The 14444-nt window shown below is 27.4% G+C and overlaps 1 protein-coding gene across 4 annotated transcripts; it reads right to left on the reverse strand.

The window, feature by feature from the left end:
* Positions 1-1472: 1472 nt before the first annotated feature.
* LOC133703030 (beta-glucuronosyltransferase GlcAT14B-like) lies at positions 1473-4909 on the reverse strand. Of its 4 annotated transcripts, none has more exons than XM_062127421.1 (5): positions 4800-4909; positions 3407-4152; positions 3194-3269; positions 2982-3097; positions 1473-2240 (listed from the first exon to the last, which is right to left on the reverse strand). In XM_062127421.1, exons 2-5 carry the CDS (start codon positions 3972-3974, stop codon positions 1741-1743), a joined length of 1260 nt encoding a protein of 419 aa, XP_061983405.1. In that variant the 5' UTR covers positions 3975-4152; positions 4800-4909; the 3' UTR covers positions 1473-1740. The 4 variants fall into 4 exon arrangements, with proteins under 4 accessions (XP_061983405.1, XP_061983406.1, XP_061983404.1 ...); XM_062127422.1 differs by having other exon boundaries at positions 4850-4908; XM_062127420.1 differs by having other exon boundaries at positions 4723-4905.
* Between the last annotated feature and the right edge of the window lie 9535 nt (positions 4910-14444).

The following is a 14444-nucleotide window of genomic DNA, read 5'->3' on the forward strand; positions in this document are numbered from 1 at the left end:
TTCTACCACCTCCATGTTTGGTTCACAACAATTTTGGTTAATTTGATGCTAACCGAAACTGGTTTGATCAATTTTATTTAGTTAATGACTTAGATTCTTGTCTTGCTATGGGCCGTGGGTTAGATCCATTTTTTCTAAAATTAAAAAAAAAATTGTAAAGATGCTAGGAAGGAAAAAAAAAGATGATAACATACTGAACAATTCGGTTTTTTTTAAGAAAAATATTGAAATGATGATATATTGACTTGACCCGAGTTAACCATAGTTAAGCTGTAAAACCAACTTCATGAAACTGTGATAATGTTATAGAACCTAAATTGAAACAAAATTAAGAATTCAATTCTAATCAATCAAATATTAAAGGTTGAAAACATTCAATTAAAGAATAGAATTAAAAAAAAAACTATATCTAAGCAAAAACAAAAATATCATAAAGTATAACATATTTATATTTAAGTAATTGATTTAATTTAATTCAAAACCAAAATTTCTTTTAAAAAAACAGAATTTAATTAAGAACAACAAATAAAAAAACCCGACATAACCCGAATCATTTTCAAAATTAGTGAAAAATCCTATAAAAAAATAAAAAAAATAATAAAGCTTAATTTTCAATAAAATTAAATGTTGAAGGATAAAATTAAAAAAAACACAAGCTTAAAAAAATAAAAAAAATAAACTCGAGTAAATTTTCTAAACTTGATTAATCTTTTAAACTCGTAACTTGTTTAATCATAGACCCGAACTCAATCAAAAAACTTAATTCAATATTGAAGAATGAAATCAAAAAAAAATTTAATTTAAAAATTTTACCAAAGTAAAAAACAAAAACATAAAACGAGATAAGAACATAAAAAAAATTAATTTTTAAAATAATCTCAAATAAAAAAAAAACTAAATCTCTGATAGATTAAGAATATAAAATTGAAAACAAATTTTAATTTTATAACTTAATTAAAAAGGAAAATATTAATTGAAATAACAAGGAACAAATGCTGTTAAATTTTTAAAGGTTGCCTCACTTGTCTGCATTCTATCAATAATTGAAATCATCATGAAAACATCCAAAACGATTACCATCAATAAATGTTTTCTATTCATACCCACTAATTTGTCTGCAGTCTATCAATAATTGAGAAATACCAAGAATATTCAAACCATCTGCAAATAGACCATTCTTTTGCTGCCAATGCTATACAAAGAGAGTTCCCAAATAATAACAATATAATTATGTGTAATTTGGATCAGAAAGATGAAATAGAAGCACATCTCTTGATCTCTTCCATGCATAATAGCATCACATTCTCATGACAGAACTGAAAAATGGAAGAGCAAATTCTGCTGTGGTAATTGAGGCTTCATATTGTTATCTTAAACATGAATATCCAAGATTCTACACTGTAGAGAATAAATTATCAAATTATTGGGAACCAAAAATTTTACTGTCATGAAAGAAATAGGAGAAAGAGAGGTACTCAGGAAAATTTCCGAGACGTGTAGTATAATAGGTCTGAGAGAGTACAGGTTAAAGAAAGGCAATGTGCAAAAATAGATCCTGACCACCGCACCAAGTTTGTAATGAAAAACTCACCTACCTTAGATTCTAGCAAAGAATGAGGCCTTTGGTGCAACTTCAGCATCAAGGTTCTTTTCTCAAACAATTTTTTTATAAGCTGTTTTCTGGCATGTAGAATGAAGTTGAATCCTTTTCCACCTGCAAGCAAGAGACTCTTGGGAAATCTATTTACATTGGTTTTGTTTAAGCGTTGTAAACAAAGCTACCCTAGATATGAGGCGTTTCAGTCTGCTAGCTCCAGGGCCTGGTTTAATATTGTCCAGGTTCCCGACCTCAGAACATTTAGGACTACCAGAGCACCATCCACCCGGAGTGAAGCTCCCATTCTTCCGGTGAAGTAAATCCTTGTCAATCTTATCCAAGACAGGATCGTCTCCTTCGAATTTTCTGGCAAAGGCAGCGCCACTCGCAGTCATCTCGTTTGTGTCATTGATGGTGAGGGTGTGAGGATGCTGCTTGGGAGGATTGTCCCAAGCAATGTAGTGCAAGTCATGGCTGACTGCAGTTTGAGCAAACTCTGGTACATTGCATATTACTGTGTGAAAGTATCCTTCAGGTGAGGAAACAAAGTTTGTGTAATACATCAACAAGGTTCGTGGTAGATTATCCCAACCCCAAATTAAGTATTCAACAAATGAGCGTGTGAGAACCATCCATGCTGAACCTGCAGAAACAAATGGAAATCATTTAAGTTCAGCTGAATGCAGTACAGCAGGTCTTCATAGTTGCTAACATTTTCAGTGTTTCAGTAGCAAAGAATATGTTGGAAGCCATTGAAATCTAACAATAACCAGAATTCAGGACTTCAGTTTTCAGCAAAGCAAAGGCTACAATTGGAATCCTGTTCTGGATTTTACAAAATAGTTCAATTAAACACCATTGGTTTGTTAAATTGAAAAAAAGAACATAATGATGCCAGCCTATGAAAGAGATGCCTCCAGCAGTTATGAAATAATCTCTTAACCCAACAGATTAAACTGTAGTTGTAATCAATGCACAAAGCTTTTAACTCTTTCAGTTTTTATAAATTACATGCAGTTGAAGAATATAGAAAAGGGAACTTGTACAGCATGAAACTACAAACTAGTTAGTTACAGAATGCACTTTCATCTTCCACTTATTTCCAGTGGAAACCCAAAAGCAAGACAAAATTTAGCTTCCAGTTGAAAGTTGCAAATTGCATTTGCCATTAGACAGACTATAAACTCTATCAAAGAAACGGAGGTTACTGATAAATTCATTTACAAACTGAGTAAAGCTCCAGCAGAATTGTTAAAATTTGCAGATTTCAACAATTCAAACCTAATTTGAATTTATTTATTCCTTTGCAGGAATTACACATCAACAATCAACCTTGCCTGCAAGTGTATGTGGAAAGAAAAGAAATCTTAATTCTGATACTAACCGGTGAATAATTTAAATGCTGTTGGCAAAGATCTCTGTGGCGTGGCCCCGTAAATATCTGCTTTAGTTGTCGAGTAAAGACCAGGGTCCACAATCAAAGGCATTGCTCGTTTCTCCCTAAACACCACATCAGATATCAGATCACTCACTGGAAACAGATTAAGATTGCGAGAGAGAGAGAGAGAGAGAGAGAGAGAGAGAGAGAGTGCTTACGCTTTCCAGCCCAGCTGACTTGTGTGCTCAATAAAGTTTAGATTTCGGTTTATAGTTGAAAATGTGTGAATTAGATCTGCATATTAAAAGCTCAATAATCAGAAAGATATTTCAACCATTCACTACAAACTCCCTCTATCCACTCAACCGCAAAAAAGAAAAAATGAAAAAAAAAGAACAGAGTTTCATATACAATTAAAATCACAGACTAACCGTCTTGAGTTACAAGAGGATAATCAGAAGCACTGAGATTGATAAACCAATCCCAATCTTTGCTCCTTTTGAGAAGAATTGCACAAGCATGAAGTGTATTAGAAACCATGGAGGGTCCTCTATAGGTAACCATATTGGCTTTGCTGATCATATAAACATTTCCAACCTTTGAGAAAATCGGATGCTTTTCCACTCGCGATGCAAGCTCCAATCTTTCCTCTGCAGAGGACTCAAGGTCCAGATGAACAACATATTCGTTCCGGGGATGGTAAAGCGAATGAAGAGTTCTCCAGAGCTTTTCCAAGTCACCTTTAGACCCAGAAACCAGATAAGCAAATCGAGGGATCTTGGAAGGGAGAGGAGGGGAAGGAGATAGGGAGACTTTTTTTTCAGCGTAACCTTGAGTTGTCTGGTTGGTACGAAATGGGAAAATGTTGAAGATTTGATTGATTGTATGCAGTGAAGAAACAAGACCCATGTTGAAACAAGTTGCTAAAAGGAATAGACATATGAGAGAGCTTATGACAAGAGGGAAACCCCATTTCTTCTCCACGTTTAGGGACCCCATTGAAAGACCTTATCATGGGTTCCGGTGAGTGATCTTCACATCCCAACTTGTGCTTGCTCACTCGACAAAAACAACAAATTGGTGTTGAACAATAAACAACATCCCCTTGTATACTACGATAGGGATTTTCCTCAAAAAAAATTAAAAATTCCGAACCCTGGACCTTGACCAGTATACGCTGCCAGAGCAACAAACAACAACAGAGCAAACCATGAGAATCACCTTGTTGCTTGCGTAAAACAATCAAAAAGCTTCACAACATGAATCAAATGATAGAGAACTAAAATACACTCAAGAGACGATGGAAACGATGCATCAATAAAATCGGCCTAAATGAACAAGTAAATCAAATAAAGATTAAACAATTAGCTGAAAATTCTTCATTTCTTAATCAGGTGTTAAATAATCAAGAAAGTTATTGGCAACTAAATATATTTTTTTTTTATTAGGTCTCAAACATGCTAAAATATTGGCAAATAATCTCATTATAGATCCTAAATCCAAAAAAAAAAAGATTCGATTCACATTTGACAACCAAGTTAACTTGAATGAAACTATCAATAAAAAAGACCATTTTTGTATCGTAGATAGCACATCAACAACTACCATCATTTATTTATTTATTAATATTAGCATCAGTTTTCTTTACAGAGAACACAAAATAAGAAGCAAAACCCAAAAGAGGGAACTCAAGATTTGCATCAATGAAAGACCTCATAAAAATCTCTCAACGGAAAGAAAGAATTACTTAAAGGGCATGGCACACGGAAACACAGCTGGACCCGTACAACAACAGCAAAGAACAAGAAAAGAGACAATACTAACACTTCAAATTCATTAGTTTGCCATTGAAGGAATCAAGAAACAGAATAAACCTGTTATAGAAACAGAAGAAGAAAGGGAGATGGACGGACTACGTGTATTTATAAGTCAGTTCTTAAATACAAAAAATAATAATTAAGGTTATAAAGAGAATAAAGAACCGGTTACAGTCTTGCATAAGCTTTATTTTGACTCCTATAGATTCAATAATGTTTCATTTCTATCCTTTAAGTTTCCTAAATTTCTTAATATTAACTTTCAGAAAGTTTCAATACAACCCCTAGCCCCGTAAACCTTGAAGGAGTGTTGGGAAGTGCAGTACTGGTTGCTTTTCAAAGTATTTTTTACTCGGAAATTCATCAAAATAATATTTTTTATTTTTTAATATCAGCACATCAAAATAATTTAAAAATACAAAAACAAAAATAAAAAATTTTAAATTTTTTCAAAAATATTTTAAAAACGTAATAACACACGGAAACGTTACCTTGGACTCTATCTTTTAGATTATTGTTCAATATTGAAAAATATTATATCAATAAGGTTTAAAAAGATTCTAAACTACGGGGACTGAAGTTGAAAATGTTTTATAAGGCTATAAAAGCTAATGCGTATTTTAGCCAAGAAAACTTCTTTTCTGTTTTTGATGTTTTCCCTCAATAAACGTAGGAGTTTCAGTAAATACTGGGAGCGAGGGAGTGGTGTCTGGATTTTTGACCAAATATAGAGGAAAAAAAACACTTTCGGATAAAACCTTCAGCCGTTTCTTCTTTATATGTGTGATTATCGTGGGGTGAGAAACAACCACGCAATCGAAAAATTAACTAAAAAAATAAGTTTAATTCGATTCAATTTTGATAACCGACTAGATCATATCAAACCGAACCAAATTGGTGCAGCCCAAAACTAACCTTCAGACATGTAAGAATGTTGCTAAAAATATACGAGTTTGGATTGTTGTAGCGGTGATAATTTAAAATATTTTTTATTTATAAATACATTAAAATAAAATTATTTTTAACATCTGCATATTAAAACAATCTGAAAACATAAAAAAAATCACTTTAAACAAATAAATTTAAAAAAAAACATGATTTGTACTGCGTTTCCAATCACACCTGCGTATTAGGCATGGCAATTATTATGCAAGAGAGAAAAGAAGAACCAGAAACCAAAATGAATGCCTCTGGATCGGTTTGAAGTGAGAAAAAAGTAAAGTTTGAAGATTCAAAAGATGTGCTGTTGTCTGTCAGTCCAACCATCATTTACCAAGAACGCGGGCTAATTTTGTTTGAACCGAACCGAAAATATCCGACCCTAATTATCATCGTCCTTTTGAGCTGATTAATTCTTTTTGGGATTTTCAGTTTTGCTGTTTTGGTTATTTTAATGATTTAGGGGTGTTTGGCCCCATGGTTTAACAAATTTGAAATTTTTTTATATTAAATTAATTATTATTAGTGTTTTAAGATTGTTTTGATATATTAATATCTAAAATAAATTTTAAAAAATATTATTTTAATATATTTTAAATTAAAAAATGCTTGAAAAAAATAAAAGAAAGAATAAATCAAGACCCATTCATGAATGTGTCATTGCCTAGAAATTGGAGAATTCAATTCAATGGGAATGGGATTCTAGGTTCACATAGAAAAATTAATGAAATGGTTATTGTCATGAAATTGATTGATTGATTTAATGAAATAATATCTAAAATATAAAAATATTTATTTAATTATAATTAATTTAGATTAAAATATAATGAAAATACTTTATTATTCTTTTTTTTATATAAATATCATACGATTCTAATATCACTGCTTTGAAAAGATTTAGAGTAGGAAGAAAAAATAGAAAAACAAGATTTAGAAAACCAACCATATGGAAAGAAAAGAACTAAGAAATTTCTAAAATGTCCTTTCACCCCCTCAAAGTCACCTATTTATAGAACTTGAGAAACAAAACATTAATTACTCGTAATTCATTAATATTTATTAATTAATATAAATATTCATTAATATTCACAGTTTATAATTAATGAATATTCATTAATAAATATTCATGAATGTTTATGAAAATCCATAAATATATTTATTCTTATCACAACATAATTAATGTATCATTAAAACATTTTAAAGACTAAAAATTATTGATTAAACATGAACTCGATAACAAAAAATATTTTTTATTATACTTTTAAATATCTCTAAATAAAATAAAATATTTTTTGAATATATTAAAAAAAAAACACTTTAACTTTAATATAATACTTCTATAGTATACAGTAAGCATGTACAATGCATATTGACTGTTATTGGTCACGGAACCCTAAATGAGAAAGGAAGGAAGAGAAGGGACAAAAGGAAAAGAAAGAGATTTGAAATTTTTTTTTACATGAAGGCTGATATTTTTGTTATATTATATACGAGGATAATTTTGTTTTTTTTAACTATTTTTAAGATTCTTAGTTAATTCAAAAGTATAATTTCTCAAACTATATCAAAAACTGAAAACACCACTAAATTGTAGAAGAAATTTTTTTTTTATAATTGTACTACTGATTTATTAATTTTTCAAAATATATCGTTTTGATATTGTGATATGCTTTTAATATGGTTTGATTGTGGTTTCAAGATCCTGTTTGGAAGTTTGTTTTTAATATGTTTTTTAAAATGTTTTTTTATTTAAAAATATATTTAAATGATATTTTTTTATTTTTTAAAAATTATTTTTAATATCAATGCATTAAAATGATATAATGATATCAAAAAATTAAATATTTTTAAAATGTTAAAATAAATTGAGACATGTATCCCTTACCAATAAATTAAAAATATTAAATTGATAAAATTGATCAAGAAACCCTGACAATTGATCTAATTTGTCAAAAAACCTGACAATTGGTCCAATTTATCAAAAATTGACGACACTTTCTACACTGATTTTGAAAGAGAAAAAGGCTTATGAGTTTATTAAATAAACATAATTCATCAATAAGGTTTTTTTTTGTTTGGATTTTAAGGGACTGATTCAGATGATAAATTAAATATTTTTTAAATTTTAAAACTATGTATTAATTTTAATATACATTAATAAAAAAAAATTAAAATATTATATAAGAAAATATATAGTCAGTTCAGTAAAACTTGTTATCGTATTAACATAAAAATGTTTAAAAATATAGTTATGGTTATTTTTTAAAATGTTTTTTATTTAAATATTAAAATAATATATTTTTTATTTTTTAAAAATTATTATCAACATCAATATATTAAAATAATTTTAAAACATAAAATAATATTAATTTAAAATAAAAAATAAAAAAAATTAATTGTTTTTTAAATACCTCCAAAATACAAAAATAGAAAGGCTTTGGGGTTGGGTACTTGGATTAGTCAAGTTTTCGGTGTGAGCGAGATATACAGTACACTTTCCACATAGTGTAATTATCTCCACCAGTCCAACTTTGAATAAACCGCCACCAACACATTCATTATCACAGGTGCAGAAACCGAAGATCTCCTCAGCTGGTGACGTGATCAAATTGCCCAATCATTTAGATCCATTCTTGGCCGTCCGATCTCATCTAGAAGCACGTCGTCATGAAGACAGAATTGGAAAAAAAAAGAAAAGTCGCATGATGTCGTAAGTGGGTCCCATAATTAGAGCGTGACTCCCGTTTCAAAGACTGCCTGGTCACAATCCAATTTTTTAATGCTGTCGGTTCCGTGCATGATCATCTTCTCTCCCACGGGCTTTATGTATTTATTCTATTTATTTGATTATAAGGAATTCCAAACCCAACTTTTAGGACACAAAGCATGTAAGTAAATCTCCAATATATAATACGAAATTACAAACATAAAATTTAGATAATGAATAAACCACAAAGTAAATACAGTTTCTTAATCATTAAAAATATATATTATATATAAAAATAACTATTAAAAAATTATATAAATTATATTACTAACACTTCACCTAACAACTTAAATTTTTAGGTGAAATGATTATTTAACAAATTATCAGAGTTTTGTTGACCAAGTAGTCATGAGTTTAAATCTTATAATCCCATTTTTATTTGAAAAATAAGTATAAATTAGTATGGGTCGGTGCAAGTTTCAGGTTTAAGAATTTTTACTTGAAAAATTATATTATAAAATAATATAAATTATATTTTATGATCTCACGTCTAATAACTTAGATTTTAAAGTTAAAATATTTCTTTTATAGTGACAAGATTTTTAATGATTGAAGCATGTTTAAGCCTTTTGTTTTATTTTTTAAAGATAACACTCAATCTATGTGAGGAAGGGATTTTTTTATTATTATTTATCAATAAATGTGTTTTTTCCTCAAAATACATCAATTTTATGGGATCATTTGTGCAGCAGCTAATTTAAATGTATGGTAGTAGTTATTTTTCAAATAATTTTTTGTGTTAAAATATATATCAATGATGTTTTTTTATTTTTTTTAAATTATTTTTAATATCAACACATGAAAACAATCCAAAACATATAAATCATATTAAATTTTAATAAAAAAAATATTTTAATTTTTTGAGGATATGGTTTGCTTTACCAAACACATTCAAAGATCCCTAAATCTTTGGTTTTTCCATGCCCGCAAGGCCCTAATGTTGGGATCCAAAATCAAGCGCTTCGATTTTGTATGGGCCTACATTCCTTTGAAGCCCAGATACAAATGAGGCCTGGCTACGTGGATCGCATGGAAGGCTCTCTTCTTTTTTCTTCCTTTCCTTTCCTTTTATCTTTTATTCACGTGATAATAAAACTATCACTATGCTCCAGCACGTTGTCGGAACGAAGGAAAAATAATTTCTACTTAATATAAAAATGACTGCTTTTTCCAGAAAGTATAATCATGTACTACCGTTATTCTGTGATTGAAAAAATAAAAATAACGAAGACACACACTTAAAAAGATAAAAATAAATATATCACATAAATAATTTTGAAGTAAAATTGTGTATTTATAAAATAAAAGGTAAAGAGAAGACACATCTTTAAAGTCAATAATTTTTATTTTTTATTTTTAAAATATCATTATAAAAAATTTTCAATTCCAAATATATTTAAGTAAGACGAATAATGATAAAATAGTTATTATCATAATTTTAAAATTTAACTCAATAATTGATCCAAGACAGAGCCTAGATCAATGATCAAGGCTCGGATTGACTCGAGTCAATATAAAGATAAAAATAGTTGATATCAGAGTTTCAAAACCCGATTCGAGAGTCAACCCAAGATAAGACCTGAGTCATGAGTGAGGTTGATCATTGACCAACGTCAACACGAAGACATAAATATTTATTATTATAGTTTTAAAACTAATTCAGGAATCGACCCGTTCTAATATCCGAGTCACATGTCAAGAGGGTCAACATAACATAAAGTAATTATTATCATAGTTTTAAAAATTGATTCAAGGGTCAGCCCAACTCGAGGATCAGCCGGGGTAAGGCCCAGGTCACATGCGGGAAGGATCAACATAGGTTGATCAAGTCAGCACATAGATAAAAACGGTTATTATCATAATTTTAAAACTTGATTCAAGAGTCGATCAAAGGCAAGGTTCAAGTTATGGTTCGAGAGAGTCAACCCGGTTGACCTAATTTTTTTAAAAAAATAATCATGACAACCTTGTTTTTACCAAATTTATTTTCAAAAAAGTCAATAGGTTTTTTATTTGTGTTTTATCCCAAGTTTACCTGGGTTTTTGACTGAGACAGGTCGAGTTAATCCTTCCTCTATTCTTTTTTAAACTCAGACCAGTCCAGGTCTCGGGTCAACCTGTCAAGCTAGTCCTGATTTTATAACTAGGATTATTATAATATTATTAATTCAACACTCAATATAAAGTAGAATAAAAAAATACTTAATTATTTTTTAAAATATGTAAGTCTGGCAACAATACATATCAAATGTAAAATAGATCTTTTCATATTTTATTTTATCTTGTACTTCACCAAAATCAAATATGATACATTGACAATCACTTTATCTTGTACATTACTACTAAACACGATTCTGTCTCCGTATCATTTTCTATCTTGTTTATTTTGTGTTTATTATTTCTGTTTTTTCTATCTCAAAACAATAGCTAAACACTACTTACTATCCCGTAACATCAGAATTATTTATTTGGTATGAAATAGCATAATATTATTCATAAATCTTTTATTTTAAACCACCTTGTTTAATTTATATTTAAATTGAATATAAATCAGTTCACATGTATTTATAAAAAACATTTATGAATCATTTAGTTTAAATTATATTTTTTTTTTGCAAAAACAACTATAGACTTCGCCAAGAGGAATAATTAACATTTTATGAATCCCTTTTATTCAGAGATGTCAAAGGTCATCAAAACTCCTATGTAGAAACAGCAACTACGTATATGATGTAATAATTTAATTAGCTTTTATGTAATAAAACTATTTTCTGATATTTAATAATCTTGTTTTTAAATGCACATTTTAATTTATTATTTTTAGAGTTTTGACGATGAAAACAAAGTATCAATAAAATCTTTATTGGTTTTCACATATGGATATGGTGACGAAATATTTTTTGAAAAGAGGCAAATATGAAAAAATAAATTATCATGATAATTAAATATTTTAACTGTTGTTTAAAAGATTTTAAATAAAAAGCAGATTATATAAAAGAAAAAATAAACATCACTTTAGTTATTTATTTTTAATTAAAAAAAATATGTAGTGTGCCTTGAAAAATATTTTAACCCGAATGATTTTATAATTACTTTTAAATCAACTTCTAAAATAAATTATTGCTATTTAAAGGTTATTTTTTTAGTGAACTTTTAAAGATAAATCTCATTAATAGTGTAAGTTTCTCTTTAATAATAACTGTGAAATCTTTTAAATTTTTTTTTTTAATGTTAACCTACAATAATAAAACCCACAAATGCTCAACGAAAATATTAATAAATCAAAATAAATATAACTCAACAGACAAATAACATTTAACACATCACAAATCAATCCAAACAGGGTGTTCAAAATTTTGTTTCTTTTAATCTCAAGAAATTTCGTTGAAGTGATTATGAGAGAAAGTATCATGAAATTCATTTTATTGTCTTGTAAACTTATGAAGATATTGAAAGAAACCCAAATTTGATTCTTTTATGTTGAGTTAATTTGGGATTTGGCTTGATAATTTATTTTGATTAACTTGATACTGGGTTCTTATAACAATCAAAAAAATATTATGATATTGAGTTAATGTTTAATTTGAAAAAATAAATTCAATTATATTGGTTAAAAATAATTAAACCTTTAAGGACTGAATTTGAAAACAAAACCAAAATTCAACCTCTTTTTTGTTTTTAAGTATTTTTGTCCCCGAGTTTTTTTGTTTTTCATTTTTTGTCATTTATTTGAAAAAAAATATATTATATTTTGATCTAAAATTTTATTTTATTTATATTTCAATTGTAGAGTTTGAGAACAAAAAGAGACATCTAAAAACAAGGAAAAAGAAAAAAAATGACCGGTTAACTACATCTTAAATATTAAAAAAAAAAGTTATTATTAATGTTAATGAGTTTTATGAAGGTGTTTTTACCTCTTGATCTATCAGGAAAAAATAAGTAGGGTTGAGAAAGAAAATTTTTTTTCCAGTTTAATTTTATAATTTTAAATTAATTTAGAGATATTTTAAATTGATAGATTGATTTATTAAGATAGTAGAGTGTTTATTAAATTTTGTAGATAAAAATAAATTGAAATATTATGTTTACCCAAGCTCGATTTTCTGTCCATCTCTCTAATAGGTGGAATATTATGTTTTGTCTCCTCTTTGAAGAAAAAGGTCAGGCGTGAGGATGTGGCACTGGGCTATTCATATATGTCTAGCCCTTTTCTATAGTTTTATTTTATTTTAATTTTTTATTTACATCTAAATGCACTAATAGACTTAACATGATATTTCAATTTTTATTCAATTTTGCCATGATTATTAAATAACATTACATATTTTTAGGAGAATGTTATCAATTTATTTCAATTATTATGTGCCTAACATGAAAATTAAAAAATAACATTAAAAAATAACTTATGAATATTCAATTAAAATAATTTTTAATTTTTTAATATATTTTTACATGATTTTATTGTATTTATTATTTTTTCATTAATCACACATAAAATATTGAGATATTATTTTAATTATTTTTTAAAAACTTGCTTTTAATACCATGATAGGTTTTTGTTTATAAAAAAATGCTTAAAATTAAAAAAATATTTTTGTTAAGGCAATCAAGAGATAAGTTAACTAGAAATTCAGTGTAAACTGAAGAGGTATATTTTTTTTTACTTATTTTATATTATTGAAATCTTTAACAAATCTTTATTTTAATTATTTTTTACTTTTATTAAAAAAGTTCTTCTAGTAAAGATATTATGCCATTATTTTTAAAAAGATTTGGACTTTTTATAATAATATTATCATTATTTTATAAATAATTATATATTAGCTCCATATATGGATTTTTTTTATAATAATTTGCTCATTCATATTGAATGAGAATGAAACATTTTTTATTGTTTAACGGGAAAGAAAGTGTGAAAGGTAGCTCGTTGCTTACCTCCCATTCTTTCTTGTTTAGTGGATTTTTTTTAAAAATACTTGTTTACGTCCAAAAAAAATAAATGAGTGAAAAGAAATTATTATTTTTTTGTAAATATTCTTGTGAAAAAAAATAAAATAATAACATGAACGAGAAAAGATAATTTCAACAAAATATTTATTTTTATATTTATTTAATTAAATAAAATATAAATTTTAGAAATCAAAGTTGAGTTACATGTTAATAAATTAGCCCAGATTAACCCTAATCGATGCAAAACTTTTTCTATTAAAATAAACTTTGTCAATACATCCATTAGATTAGTAAAAATTTGCAATAAATATATATATTTTACATAAATATTAAAAAAAAGGGGAAAGAAAGTGTTGTGCCTTTAAAGAATCAACTACTTCATTCAACACATTCACAATCCGAAAATTAATGCTTTACTTTTCCCCAAAACTCTGTTTAATGGGAAAGAAAGTGTGAAAGGTAGTTGCGTTGCTTACCTCATACGTGGACCTGGGCCTGCTCGCCTGGGTCCAAGAAACTTCTTCAAGATGTAAAAAAAATAGTAAACTTTACATAATTAAAAAAAAAAACTCTTGTTACCTGGTTTTTTATTTGATGAAAACGAGTAATTTTTTTTAATGATTTTAATAACCCAAATATTCATTACATTACATCAATATGATACATTTAGATGACTAAATTTATTTAGATAATAATTTTAAGATTACGAGGGTGTTTCAGATAACGATAAAAATTATTTTTCACTTTGAAATATATTAAAATAATATTTTTCTAATTTATTTTTAATATCAAAATATTACAATGATCAAAAATATAAAAAGTTTAATTTAAAATAAAAAATATTTAATTTTTTTACAAAATTATGGTTCTTCTTAAATTTAAAAAGTTAAACTTATCGAACTAAAAACAAAACTAATTAGAACATTCAAATATTTAAATTCAACAAAAAAGAATTCCATTTTTTTTATTTTATAAAGCACGTTATTTGTGATT

This window comes from Populus nigra, chromosome 9 (genome assembly GCF_951802175.1).
Source record: "Populus nigra chromosome 9, ddPopNigr1.1, whole genome shotgun sequence".
Lineage (NCBI taxonomy): Eukaryota > Viridiplantae > Streptophyta > Magnoliopsida > Malpighiales > Salicaceae > Populus > Populus nigra.